The sequence below is a fragment of the Monodelphis domestica genome, chromosome 2 (genome assembly GCF_027887165.1).
Source record: "Monodelphis domestica isolate mMonDom1 chromosome 2, mMonDom1.pri, whole genome shotgun sequence".
Taxonomy (NCBI): Eukaryota; Metazoa; Chordata; class Mammalia; order Didelphimorphia; family Didelphidae; genus Monodelphis; species Monodelphis domestica.
The window spans coordinates 21326302-21341492 of record NC_077228.1 but is presented as its reverse complement, the minus strand read 5'-3'; the positions used below and the strand labels follow the sequence as shown (position 1 = coordinate 21341492).

Below are 15191 nucleotides of genomic sequence, written 5' to 3'. Positions count from 1 at the left end.
AAGACAAAAGAGTAGTAGGATCCTGGGATACTGAGTTGGAAGGTGAATAGCATTCTTTATCATTTATGACTGGTCATCCTATTGACTGGAGCTCTTAAGTCTTTCCAAATTGGTCATTATTATAATATTGCTGTGTGGTGTAAATTCTTCTCCTAGCTCTGCTCACTTCACTCTTCCTCTATTCATGCAAGTCTTCCCATGTTTTCTGAAATTGGCTCTAATATTTTCTTATGGTACAGTAGTATTTTATTTATTCATATCAATGACATCCTTTTTCTGACATGATTAATGTGGGGATTTGTTTCAATTGATTATGGATATTTGGATAAAGATTTATTTTTCACTGTTGGTGGTTAGGTGGAAAACAAAAATAAAAGATATATAAAAGTAATTAAAACAAAATCTCAGTGCTGGAAGAGATTTCAAGGGCAATTATGCAATACATGATTATGCAATCCCCACTTAAAGATTTCAGCTGAGTTTGCAATTGCCACTACACGGACAGCACTTTCCATGTTAGGATATCTTTAACCATTAGTTAGTTTTTCCTGACCTTAAGCCCAAATCTTCCTTTATTCACTTCTATTCACTGATCCTAACTCTGTCCTCTGGGGCCTACCAGAATAATACCTCTTGCATGTGATAAACATTTTCTGAGTCACATTCTTTCCATCCAAGACAAATCTCTCCATCTCCTTCATCCTTAAATGCCAAGGATTTCCCATTCTGGTTGCCCTTCTCTGGATGTCCAGCCCAAAATAAGCACAATGTCATCCATACTCAGGAATATCTAGAGAACCTTACCCATCCTTACTCATCCAAAGGGAGACTCTTTGCTATTTGTTCTCTATGAAGAATATTTTCATGAAGGTGAAAAACACCTTTGATATGCATGTAAATCCATGTGTTCTCCCCTGTTTGGTATGAACATTCAAAAGATCATGGAAAAAAGGGAGCCCCATAATTATATATTATGTACTAACTGATGTATGAGAATTCCTTGGAGGAAGAGAAGTTTGCTCTATCAGATCAAAGACTTAAAAAAAGAAGTGAACCAGAAAATACAGTGAAATTTTATATTATTTACCTGAGTATGGGACAGGGGAAAGGCCATTGGATTTGGAGCCAGAAAAATATGGCTCCACAATTGACAGAGACTAACTGTGGGGATTTGGGCAAATACATTGATTTCTCTTAGCCTCAGTTTCCTTATCTGTAAAATGAAGGTCTTGAATATGATGAACTCTAAGGTCTTTTCCAGCACTATATCTTTGATCTTAGCATCAGTCATTCCATTATGAGGCTGTAACGATGTGGTCTGCTCTAGATAATAATCAGTGAAAGCCTGCTTTTTCCCTTCTTGTATTTTCAATAAAGATATTCTCAATCAAAGCATGTCTACATCATTCTCATAAAGATTTTATAGAGATGAAAAAGATGAGAAAATTTTTATAGACTCACAGGTCAGTAGTTACTGACATTCCCTCTTGATTGCCTTTTAAGAGAAAAATAATACTGACCTTGATCTTTTTCTTCAAACATTTGGTATCTTCCTCTCCTTTGGGTGTCTTGAAAATCAATTCTTTGATAGTTCAGAATTGTACTGTAGACTTCCCCCCCTCTATACTTGGCTTGGTCCAGCCATTCTTTCTTACTTCTTCTTCATATAGACAATTTTTACTTCTTGAAATACTTCAGAGGCATTAGAACTCAAATTTTTTGGTTCCACAAATGAAAATGTTTCTTGTTACATCCCATGTGAGATGAAGTCATTTCCTTGATTTACTTCTTTGAGGAGAATATTTTACTGTCCTTCCATTTGGATGTAACTTACTTCTGGCTCCTGATTTCATTTGTTTCACAGTTTTTCATAATTGTATATTTGACTTCCTCCAGGAATATGTCAACCCACTTACTGTTCATTGGACAAGGACCTCACATTTGCAGTATCAACAATTACATTAAAATTTATAGTCTAGAAAACACTTACTGACCTTCTGTCCCCCTTCTCACTACTGTGTAACTTTCTTTGTAGAAATTCAAGGAAGTAGCACATGACTGAGTACTAGTTTGTATCATTGGCCAAAGAATTCATCATCTAGTACGTTTGCCATTTGGTGATTGACTTCTTCCTACTTTTTTTAAACCTTTACCTCCTGTCTTAGAATCAATACTCTGTTTTGGTTACAAGTCAGAAGAGTGGTATGGGCTAGGCAATGGGTATTAAGTGACTTGCTCAGGGTCATACAGCTAGGAAGAGTCTGAGATCAGATTTGAACCCAGGGCTTTCCATATCTTGGCCTATTTCTCAATCCACTGAGTTAACTAGATGCATTTCTCTCCTTCTCCCCATACTTTGTGGTACTCATCCTTGAATAGCAAACACAGTTGCTGAGATTAATAAATTAGGAAACATTCATTAAATTCTAGATTCCTATTCTTGTTGCTGGGGGTGGAAATGATCTTCTTGACTCTCCTATTGGAATGTAAAGTCCTTGCAGAGCAGAGCAAATAGGATATACCTCTCAGCAGTATGGGATGACTAGTGCAAAGCAACAGAGTCAAGAGTACAGTGCTATGGGTGAGGAAAAGAGAAAGAAGGCCAGTTTGACTGAAACACAGAATAGGGAGAGGGCTAATATACAAAAAATCTGGAAAGATATTGGGTGCTAGCTTGTGGAGAGCTTTAAGAGCTAAATAAGAAGAGTTAATATATGATTCTAAAAACAATAGGATGCCTCAGGAGGTTATTGAGTAAGGGAATGACTTGCTTACATATGTGTGGAAGAAAAATTACTTTAGCAGACCTTTGTAGAATGGTCTACAGTGGTAGACTTCAGTCTGGGAGGAAAATTAGGAAGCTGTTACAATAGTAGAGATGAGGAGTGATGAGAACCTGAACTAATGTGGGTACTATTTATGTGTAGAGGAATATGATATGTGAGAGTCTGTCAAGGGAGAAATGGCCAGATTTGGCAATTGATGGGATATACAAAGGTAAGGGAGAATGAGGAATTGAGACCACTGCTACAAACTTGAGATGAGAAAGATAGTGGTATCTGACAGAAATAGAGAAATCTGGTAGAGGGAAGGGAATGTGGGGAAATATAATATGGGGATTTGGGGCCATGTTTAATCTAAAGTGTGTCTGGAGCCCACTTGATAGGGCCTAATGCACCTGGTCTCTGAGGAATTTGGACTGTCTTTGTGTCGTGATTAGATATCAGAGTAGGTCTTTTCTGGAGATAAGTCAGATAATGAATCACATTGTGATGTTAGGGATTCAAATATGGCTTGTCTAATTTTATAAATGAGGAAACTGAGGTTATAGTATTTCAAAGCACATAAAAGTGCTTGCCTCCCAACAGTTGTATGAATTAGGCAATGAAAGTATATTTAAACCAGTTTTAAAGATTGTTAGAAGGTTTTTTGTTTCTGTTTTTAATTAAAATCTTAGACTGATTAAATTATCTGATCACAGGGAAGACATAAACAGTGTGAAACTAGAATCTCAAGTTTTCTGATTTCAAGTCTGAAACTCTTTCTACTATACTAAAGAATAGAAAGTCACTCTCTAATTCTACCTCCTTCTCTTCCCCATACACACATCATGATTGGTCATATGAGAGACTTGGAGTTCTTAGTTTGTACTAAATTTCATTTTAAAAATAATAATTCATTTATTATTTATAAATTATTATTATTTATCTCTGCTTGTCATTCAAATATGGGTCTTATTTTCTCAATAAGATCGAGCTCTGATGTAGAGCAGTTAGTGATTGCCAATATGAATGCTTATACTGCAAATTTAACCATTGACTCTCATCAATATAAGCAGATTCCAGGATACTTCCCTGCTTTATTCAAGTAACAGACTCCTTTTAAATTAGATTGGGCCAGATAAAGATCAATGACTCCATGAGACAACTCCATGATCAATGACTCCATGAGAGAAAGGTTTTATTTGAGCTTGAAAGATAAATAAGGATTCAGCCTACTTTGGTTGACAAGTGTTACATGCTAGGTAGAAAGAGCAAAATGAGTAAAACCTCATAAAAGAAACAGTAAAGGATGTGTCCAGGGAATTGTAAGCTTCTCTGGTTCAGCGGATGCAGAGAGTATGTGAAGGAGTAGTAATAGATGGAATCAGATTGGTAGGTCAGAGCAAAATTACAGAACCTTGAGTGACATATACATATATATGTCATTGGCCTTATAGCTTTGATGACAGGCTAAAGAGTATAGACTAATCAGTAAAAAATGATAATTCCCTGGGTGTTATTAAAAGAGGGATCATATTAGATCTCTGCATTAGAAAGATGTTCATAGGTTGATAGGCTATTGAAATAGGCTATGAGAATGATTGAATCTTGCTTCAACTAATCAAGGAATGACTGTATAATATTCATAATGATAGCTAGAATTTATGTAGCATTTTGTATTATCTCATTTGATTCTCATACTAGTCCTATAAAGTAATTGCATTATTGTATATTGCTTATTTTATAAATGAGGAAACTGAGGCTGAAAGACATTAAGTGACTTGACCAGAGTCTCTCAGTAAGAGTCTGAGGCAAGATGTGCATTTAAGCTGTTCTGTCTCCAGGTGCAACACTATCCATTTTGCAACTTAGCTGTCAAGCATCCTAGATGGACTGTAGGAACAGAATTAATCAATTCATAAAATAGTATTTGTTAAGTGCTTACAAGACTCTAAGCACTGTGCTCTTCACTAGTTTCAAATATAAAAAAGCAAAAATCTCTATTTCTCAAGGAGCTTACATTTTATTGGGGGAGACAACACAAAAAGTGAGACAATGGTCATGGGGAATTAATTCGATAAAACATACAAACAAACCAAAGGAAAATGGATTGACACAACCCATCCAGGAACAATGGCAGGATTAATTAGATCAGGTTTCATGCTTTCAAACCATTGGGAGAGGGGAGAGGAAGAAATGGTGTCAAGGAAGATGTCAAGAGGAGAGAGCAGGAGAATTGAGATTGAAGTGCATGATTAAAAGAGATATAGTGTCACTATTAGGAAAGCAGGGTACTAGGTGGAAAAATATCTACGAAAGGAGAATTCTTCATTTATGGTCAAATTATACTATAGCAATAGTTGCCTACCCTGCCCATTTTAAAGCTACTTCTGCTTTTCTCTAGATTGCCACCAATACCACCCTTATGTATGACCAACTTCAACCACGACCTAAGAGAACCTTTGTTTTCTTAGCTCTGTCTCTTCCATGGATTCTAATCTTAGCCTTGGTATTAACTAGCTTTGTAAGCTGGAGCAAGTTGTGTCCCCTTTCTACAATTTAATTTTCTTGTCTGCTTGCTTAATGAAGGCTTTGAACTAGATTAACTTCCAAGATTCTTTTCAGTCCTAATATTCTATGTCATAATATTCTGTAATCTAAATTCCTTGACAGCTTTGACATTCTCTGTCCTAAGGTCCCCAACCAGTTCAGACATTTCCCTGTTCTAAGGTCCCTCTCAACTCTGATATTCCCTTTTTAAGGTCCCCTTCCAACTCTTATATTCTCTATGCTAAGGTCTCTCCCGGTGCTAACGCCTTCTGTTCTAAGGCCCCTCCTAGCTCTGACATTGTTCTAAGATCTTTCCAAGTTCTTACATTATCTGCCCTATCGACCCCTCCTAGCCCTGACATCCTCTCTTTTAAAGTCCTCAGCTGATATTCTCTGACTTTAGACCCCTGGTAACTGAAATAATCTATTCTCAGATCCATATGGGCTCTAACATTCTATCTACAAAATCATTCATTCCAAAGTCCAGCCCATCTCTCATCCACTCTGTACAAATCAAGTAGAGATTGTATGATGTTTGTTTGAACTGACAGCATATTATAGCCCATTCACAGACCTCTGTGAACCTAATTACCCAACAGAAACCTCCTAACTTAATTAATCAGCTGGTAACAACTTTAATTCTGAGATACTCCTCTATACCACTCACCTCAGTAATCACTCGAGTTTCTGCCAGGGAGCACATCTTACCCACTTTTGTTTATAACTGTTGAAATATTTTTAATCAAAATAATTAAATATGCTAAGTCTCCCTTAATTAGTAATACATTAAAAATTAAAAGTGCTTAAATGAAGGCTGGCAGAAAAAAAGCCCTCTGCCTAGAGCTAAGTGCTGGTACTTAACCAATTGCCTTCTCCTAGAGCTCAGAGTTTCTCTGATATGATCAGAAGCTCCAAAGTGGCATTTTCCTCACTCAGGATTTTCCCAAACAATAGCACAAAACATTTTAGTGCTTTTATGGATATACTCAGCAGTCCCTGTCATGAGGCAATGAGCAGGAGCTTGGGAGCTCTCTCAGCCGATCAGCTGGGTGACCTTAAGTAATTTATTGCCTTATTTGTATATTTGTATTTTTGTAATTTGTATATTTCTCTGGGTCTCCATTTCTCTATCTATCAAATGTGAATATTCAATTAAGTGTTCTCAAATATACCTCCCAACTTCTCAATTGTTTGATACTCTGAAAAAGGAACTATAGTGGAAACAACAATAGCTAAACCAGCTGTTGAGGGGGAAGAGAGGTATTTGGATTTGGGGTCTGACACTTAGATGTAAGATGTACGATGTTGCTTCTTAGAAGTAACAACCTATCTGCATTTTCATTTATTAAATGAGTATGACAATATTTGAAAATATCTGCTTCTCAGGGATCTTTTTTCTATTATTCTGTGGCAATCTTGCCAACTCCCATGGATTCAACTGTTATCGTTATGCTTGTATCTCCTAATCAATCGACATTTGGTTAATGCCTATTAGTATCAGGAACTGGGTAAAGGATTACCAACACAAATATGAGGGTGAGACCGTGCCTATTCTCATTGAGCTTACATTCTAGTAGGAAAAGATACATTTTCATAAATAAAGAAATATAAGATACAACAAAAACATATTGTGATGAGAGGTGGTCACCAGCATCTCGAGGAATTGGGAAGGTAGGTGGTCATTGAACTGAGGCTTAAAGGAAGTTGGGGGTTTGAAAAAGCAGAGATGATGGAGACAATTTGAGGCAAAAGGGTTAACCTGGACTGAGGTGGTAAATGGGACATGTGTACTAGAAACAGCAAGGGAATGTGAACTGTTTGAGGAGGAAGAATTTGCAATCATTCTGGAAAGATGGATTAGAGCCAAACTCTGGAGGACACTGAATAACAATGTGAAGCAGTGGGAAACCTAAATCTATATATCAATCTCTCTTCTGTCTCCTGTGCTCCATTCCCTGATATCCTATTCTCTGATAGACATTTCTATCTAGACATTCCACTGTCTTCTTAAACTCAACATAATGAAGAAATAACTCCTCTTTTCCTTGAACTTACACCTTCTCTTACCTTTTCTGTTTCTGTCAAGAGTACCATCATTCTTCAAGTCCCCTAGATTCATAGACTGGAGCTCATTCTCCACTCTTAACTCTTATTCACTCTCCCTTCCTATCAGTAGTCTAGGTTTGTCAATTCCATTTCTGCAGTATCTTCTCTCTTCTCATGCTCTACTAGTCTAGGCCCTCATCAGCTCTTTCCTATGCTATTACAATGACTTTTTTTTACTGATTTTTCTGCATCCAGTCTCTTCCACTTCAAATCTATCTTCTATACAATTGCTGAAGTGATATTTTTAAAGCTTCTTGAGCTTTGGTGTCCTTCCACTCCCCCCCGCCCCCCACATTGACTTTAAAATAAAATACAAATTCCTCTGTGTGGCATCTCAAGGCCTTCCCAATTAGGCACTAGATGAGCTGTCCAGTCTGATCACACATTTCTCCTAAATTATGAACTCAAGTCAACCCAAGCTTAAATCAAACCAGATGGCTTATTGTTTCCTATTCATGAGATCTCATTCCTTACCCCCATGCCTTTGCATAGAAGTTGTTCCCATGTCTAGCATGCTCTCCTTGTCTCTATTTCTTGGAATCTCTTCAAGATTCAACTGAATCTTGAAAACTCTCCCTGATTCTCTCAGTGGTTAAAGACTCTCCAGATCACTTGGTATTTATTTGGTCTATATCCTATATATATATATACATATATATATATATATATGTATATATTTTAATTTGAGACTATGTTGCATCCTTTACTGCATCCCCAGTAAAAGGTAAGGGGCAGGAGGAGGAACAGTAGTTTTCTTAACTTGGTATTTTTATTGCCAATTCTATAATAGGTGCTTAATAAATGCTTGTTGATGTTTCAATTGAAGTTGAAATAATATATTAAACTATTTTTTCAAGCTATTCAGGAATCATTTAGTAAGATTTGACTTATGTCACACCTCAAGCTAGGTATTGGTATACAAAGACAATAGTGAAACAGACCCTGCCTTCAAGGAGCTTAGATTCTGGCAGGGGGTGGAACCAAGATGGTGGCTTAGTAACAGCAAAAGCTGAAACCATTCTGACAATTCTTGTAAAATAATTCTTAAAAAGCACCTCAAATCAACAGGAGTCAAAAACCAATAGCAAGATGGAGTAAGAGGGTTATCCCTTGATTAAACTTTGAAAGGTAGGCATAGAGAGTTGATTTTGATTGAATAAGGGGGAACCATAAGCAAAAATGTGCACAGAGATATGCTGGCCAACCAACCCCCCAACTACTATGCCAGATTCCAAAACTGAGCATAAGCCAACTTTAGGATCCTGGGACCCTGGATTTATGAACAACAGAGCACTCCATACTCCAGACCAACCTGTTGAAATCCCATGCCCTGGCACCAAACTGCAGTGAGGCCTAGAAGTCTATAGTGCTTGGTCCTTTCCAGCCTGCATTGCAGTGAATACCTAGCCCCAGGGAAAATAACTCAGAGGAAGCCATCAGTAGAGGAGACAGAATAAGCTGCTTTAAGGATTTCTAGTTTGGGGGGTGGGAGAAAGGCTGGAAAAACGAGCAAAAAAAAAGCCTCACACTAGAAAATATCTCTGGAGACAAAGAGCAAAGCACAGAGTCAATAGGGTAGAGTTATATCCAAGCAACCACTTCCAAAATTTCAAAGAGAAATGGAAATTGGTCTCAATCACTGGAAGAACTCAAAATGGCATTAAAAAATCAAATAAGACAGGTCAAAGAAAAATGGGGAAAATAATTTTTTTTTTAAGAAGCAAAATTGTTCAACTGGAAAAAGAGACAAAAAAATCCAATGAAGAAAAAAGTCCCATGAAAAGAAGAATGGACCAAATGGAAAAGGAGGATCAAAAGTTCATGGAAGAAATTCAGTCTTTAAAAATTAGATTGGGCAAATAGAAACTAATGATTTTATGAGACATCAAGAAAAAATAAACAAAATCAAAAGAATGGAAAAATAGGAGCAAATATGAAGTTATCTCATTAAAAAAAAAACAACTGACCTAGAAAATAGATTCAGGAGAGATAATTTAAGAATTATTGGACCACCTGAAAAATCATGACCAGAAAGACAGTCTAGACATCCTATTATGAGAAATCATCTAAAAATGTCCTGATATTCTTGAACAAGAGGGTTAAATAGAAATTAAATTAATCCATAGATTAACTCTGGTGATAAATCCCCAAATGATAACTCCTAGGAATATTATAGCCAAGATCAAGAGCTTCTAGGTCAAGGAAAAAAATACTTCAAGCAGACAGAAAGGAATAATTCAAATAGTCAAAGTCTGGATTACAGAGGATCTGGCACTTTCCATACTGAAGGTCTGGAAGGCTTGGAATATGATATTCTGGATGGAAAATGAACTGGATTTACAACCAAGAATCACCTACCCATCAAAATTGATTGTATTCTTTTTTTGGGAAAGTGTGGTCATTTAATAAAATAGATTTCCAAGCATTCCTGAAGAAAAGACCAGACAGAAAATTTGATGCCCAAATACAAAATTTAAGAGAAGCACAAAAAGGCAAATAACAAAGAGAAAAAAAAAAGAATTTCAATAAAGTCAAATTATTTATATTCTTATAGGGAAAATTATATCTGTAACTCTTAAAAATTGTTATTACTGTAATAGAAGATGTGTACATAGACAGAGGGTATAATAGTAAGGTATTTAGGATTATATGTTTAAAAAATCTAGGGATGGAAAAGAATTTTCATTCTATAATTTCTTAATTCATGAGGGGGAAAAAGGACCATATGATTTCTAGTGTCCCTTTAAGGTCTAATACTCCTTGTTTCTAGGCTCCTCATATTACAGATGAAGAAATGAAAGCCCAGAAAGAGGAAGGGGCTGGCTTCCCAAAAGTTACACAAGTAATAAATGTCCAAATCTTGTGTTGAAACTTGGGTTTCTGACACTAAATTCAGTGCTCTTTTCCCTACGTCATGGTAGACTTGGACTTGGAGTAAGAAGACCTAGATTCTATTCTTGTTTGTGTCACAATTTTACTGAGTAACCTTGGGCAAGTTATTCCCTTTCTCATTCTCCTTCTAATTTTGCAGTTTTGCCAAAGGAGAGTATTGAGATTGCTGATCTCCATGACCTTACAGCTCTCCCTTCTATGAGTCACATAGCTTGCAAAAGTTTGATAACCTAGGCTTTCCTAACTCCAAGTCCAGAATAAACCACTACACAACACTATCTCCCAGTTTTCACAGGTTGTTCCCCTTCCTTCTATTTAACCTGAACTGAACAAGTCTAAACCTACTTTCAAATAATAACACTTCAGATCCTTAAAGATGAGCCTCTTGCCTCTTATCTTCTTAGGGGAACTGGGGCCTGAGAATAAGAGAGGATAGTTGATTGGCATTACAATGGTAACAAAGAAAGTGAGGAGTCCCAGACAGGAATAACAATGAGAGGCTGATGTTTTACAATGGACACAAAAGGGAAAGATTCATCCAGAGGGCTAGGCTCCTTTGGTAAAGGACTTTGGCCTAAAAGGAGAAACCATTTGGAAAAAAAAGCCATACTTAACACCTGATGGGATTAGCCCTCCCCACCTAAACTATTTTAGGGTCCATTGTTAGTTGGGCTTTTCCCTCAGAGGGGAAACTCCTATAACTCTTAGAGGTTTCCACCTTCAAGCTAACTAAACTGGGTATTATCAGTTCTCAGTAGACTACAAGTTTGGGGGGCTTCTAGATTCCACATCAACAGCCATATATAATAAAAATACACAGTTTCCTAAGAAATTCTTTTTTGGTTTTTGGTTCTACTGCAAATGCTCATTGGTAATGGAAATGCCTGTTTTTGTTTGATGCCTAAATAATGGGAAAAAAGTTATTTCAAAAGTCCAGGAAGAAGATGAGAGCTTACTCTAAGACTGTGGTTGGTCAAGAGAAGCTTTAGCAACTGATGAGCTTTAAAGAATGAGTGAGGAAGAGGAGCTATGAATAACAATAAGGTTTTGATCTTGGCGATTGAGAGAATAGTAATGCTCTTGACAATACTAGAGATTAGGAAGAGGTTTAGCCCCATTGTCCATCTAGTGTAGTGAGAATATAATTGCCAAGAGAGAGTCCATGATTTGGTCATGGGTTGTCCTTGAAATCAACCATAAAATTTGTGTTTCTCATATTTTTTTGTTTATAAGTAAGATGATTCATTCAAGCTGGATGACCCCTACTCTTTAACTCCCCCCCTTCCTTTTGCTCTATCTCTCATCATCTCCCCCTTCTCTTTTTCCCAATTTTTTTTCTTTTTTATAGAGGTTACTGATGAAGCTGTAAGTTCCTGCTTTGGAGCCTCTCTGGGTCTTCAATACAAGTTTGTCCAAGGTCAGGTGATGGGCTCAAAATGTAAGAAAGATGGAGATGGATCATATGGTGAGTCCTTTGCAAATGCCTTAATCACTTACCATGAAATACAGTTTTCCACAACCATTACCTCAGGATTTCCATCCAACTCATATCGGCATAAGAATCCTTCAGATAAACATATCCAACTAATAAACAGCCAGACTTCTAAGACCTCCAATTAAAAAGAACTTCCCCCTCTCCCATGCATATGACTATTTTTGGGGAATGTGGTGCTCAGAGATCTGAACTTTTCTATATCTCCCTTCCCTTCTCTTCCCCTTCCCCTTCCTCTTCCTCTTCCCATTCTCCTTCCCCTTCCCCTTCCCCTTCCCATCCCTTCCCTAGATCTCCTAAGGTGAAAAGCCTCCTAGGTAATGGTAAAATCTGTAGAGTCAGGAACAGAATTAGGCCAGAAGGTAGTTGGATTCTCTCCTCTGTAACCACCAATAAAGGAAGGGCTGGAGGAGCAATAGGAATTTCACACACATGTAAACAATAAGCCACAAACTCAAGTGGCATAGAATAGATGCTACTTACACATGATAAGATGGACATCCTTGTATCTAGGGAGGAATCCCCTCAGCTAGTCCTCAGCTGTGGTTTCTCTATTAATATCAATAACAATTAATATTTTTAGAGTAAGGTTTGCAAAGTGCTTTTAATATATTATTTCATTTGAACTTCACAGCCATCTCAGAAGGTAGATATTATTATCCCCGTTTTACAAATGAGAGAAGTGAGGCTGATAGAAGTTAGGTCACTCACTCAGGGCTACATAGCTAGTGATTGATTGAGGCTGGATTTGAACTCATGTGTTCCTGATTCTAAGTCCAGAGCTCTATGCCTTTACTGAGCCCTAGTCAATTAACATTCACCAGCCAATTAACAAACATGTATTGCCTACAATATACCAGGTCCAATGCTAGGTACTGAGAAAACAAAGATTTCCAGAGCAGGGACTTCTAGCTGAACTGCTTCACTTGATCATCACAGAGCTAAGTTTTCGAGTCCTTTCTTGAAGGCCATGGAAACACTAGCTCAATCCTCTCTTATGTTTCATTTTACCTTTTTTTTTTTTTTGACACAGTTCAGTCCATGTGTATAGAATTTCCTTTTGAGTCCATTCAGAAGGGTGATCTCCTAGTCATAAAGTCTATCCAAGCAGAGCCCAGGGGTAGACCTCATTGGGATTCCCATAATGGAAAGTTCCAAACACAACAGCAATGGATTTCATGTGATTATACTTTTATCACAAACCCATTTAGTTCATCTACCTGATATAACTGTCATCTTTGTGAGAGTAGGATGACTGTCTTCTCCCAACTTTGTATCTCTCCTCAGAGGATAGTGTCCTTCACACAGTAGGTATTTCACAAAATCTTTGTTGAAAAAATAGATGAACAAATCATTTTCATTACACAATCTCTGAGCCTAGCTAGTCTTTCCTTGGGTTTCCAATGGTCCCTTTCCATACCTCTAAAGCACTTATGACATTTCATTTTGCATAGAATTATTTGGAGTAAGATTGCCCCACTCTAAGTTCCATGAGGTCAAGGCCCAAGTTTTCTTCAATTTCCCTCAATTCCTAGCAAAGCACTCAGCAGACACTGGGTGCATAATGAGTTTTTTTTTTTAAACTGAATAGAATTTACATTAAACGAACTGGCCTCTATTTTTCATCTCATGGCAGAAAAGGCTTTGAAAGACATGGGTGTTAGGGACGTCATATCACGTGTGCGTGGTGGAACCACTGCACCAAGCTCTGGCCTCTCCAACAGCTGGACAGCTGAGACGTATCTTTCCTGGGGGAGGTCGTTAAAGGATAATCCTGCTGTTATTGATTTTGAGGTAAGTCTTTTCTCAGTTGAAGAAACTCCAGGGCCAGAAGGAATGAAAGTGAAGCAGACCAAATCATTTCATATTTTTTATTATGAGTCCATCAAAGAACAAGATTAAATGTAACGGGGAGCTGACCTGGTAGCCTCCCCTCTGCTTCACCAGAGGGAGTCCATTTCTCACCCACAGCCCCTGAGGTGAACCAGACTAGAAACTTCATATCTGGTCACTGCCTCAATCCTTCTCGGTGGGTCTTGGGAAGTAAGGCACTGATAACTCCAAGAATGTCCTCAGGGTTGGGTTCCATTCTATCATTATCCTTCTACTATCTAGAGGAAACATAATATGCAAATAAGAAAGGGCTTCTCTATCCAACTGAGTGTTCCATTTAAAATCTGTCCTGATTAAAGCTTTTGAAGGATAATATAATTCAATATCCAATTCACCCATTTTTATATTTAAAAATGTTTAACTTTGTAAGGGTGTACTTGGGGTGGCAGGGAGGCTAGCAAGAATATGGCCAGAGAAACAAATGAGGCACAGTTAGAGATGGCACTAGGGCCCTAGTACAGAGTTCCAGAGATAAAGGTGTAAAGTCCTGCAGAGCACCATTGAGGATCTGGATATCAAGGAGGCAAGTGAGAAAATGACCTTCAGATCAGATTTGTACCCCACTTTCAGAGATCTCTCAAAGGGATGCTAGGATGATGATGAGTTACAGTGATAAATCACAGTTTTTTGAGCCATTAGCTCACAAAGGTTTACGGCAGGATGAAAAAGTAAAGAAAATTCTTTTTATTGGATGTTCAGAAATTAGTGTAACTGCCTAGAAAAAAGATCAGCTAATTTTAAGCCTGGGTGTTTGGGCACAATGTAATGGCTTCTGACTATACCTGGTTCACCCCTCTTGGGCTGTCAGTGTTTGGGGATTTTTTTGACTAACAGTTGTGTGATCAAGTGCATTCCCGGAGTCCCTAGTTAGGAAATTCCCTAACATTTAAACAGTTATGCTTTTTTGCCTAACATTATCTCTCTTTGTCTCTCTGTCTGTCTCTGTCTCTCTCCTTTCTTTGTCTCTGCTTCTGTAATCCCCAATCTCTTTGTGGTAGAGGCAAAATTCCACTTATTAGAAATGTTTGGGTAAGAGCAGTAGGTTTTTATTAGAGTAACTATGTATAGACAGGCACTGGATGGGGACTTTGGGGGAAAGAGCTGACCTTTTCTTGGGATATCTGTTACCTGGATATATGCTCCAAGATAGCTGTAGAATCAACAGCTTTCCCCTTCACTGCCACAACTTAATATTTCTTTTATCCCTGAAAAGTGTCCTAGTATGACATTTCAGCCTTTTCAATTCCAATCCCTCAGAAACTTTCCCATTGGTTCTGAGACAGTTTGCTTCCTTATATATACATATATATAGCGAGAGAGCGAGAGACAGAGACAGAGACAGAAAGAGACAGAGAGACAGAGAGAGAGACAGAGAGAGACAGAGACAGAGACAGAGACAGAAAGAGACAGACAGACAGAGAGAAAGACAGAGAGAGACAGAGACAGAGAGAGAGAGAGAGAGAGAGAGAGAGAGAGAGAGAGAGAGAGAGAGAGAG

The 15191-nt window shown here is 37.8% G+C and overlaps 1 protein-coding gene across 1 annotated transcript in view; it reads left to right on the top strand.

Moving 5' to 3' along the window:
- C8A (complement C8 alpha chain) overlaps nucleotides 1-15191 on the top strand; it is a 96620-nt gene that overhangs the window by 56973 nt on the left and 24456 nt on the right. The window contains exons 8-9 of the mRNA XM_007480523.2: nucleotides 11659-11775; nucleotides 13439-13596. Coding sequence (XP_007480585.1) covers nucleotides 11659-11775; nucleotides 13439-13596 — 275 coding nt within the window. The remainder of the gene's footprint in view (nucleotides 1-11658; nucleotides 11776-13438; nucleotides 13597-15191) is intronic.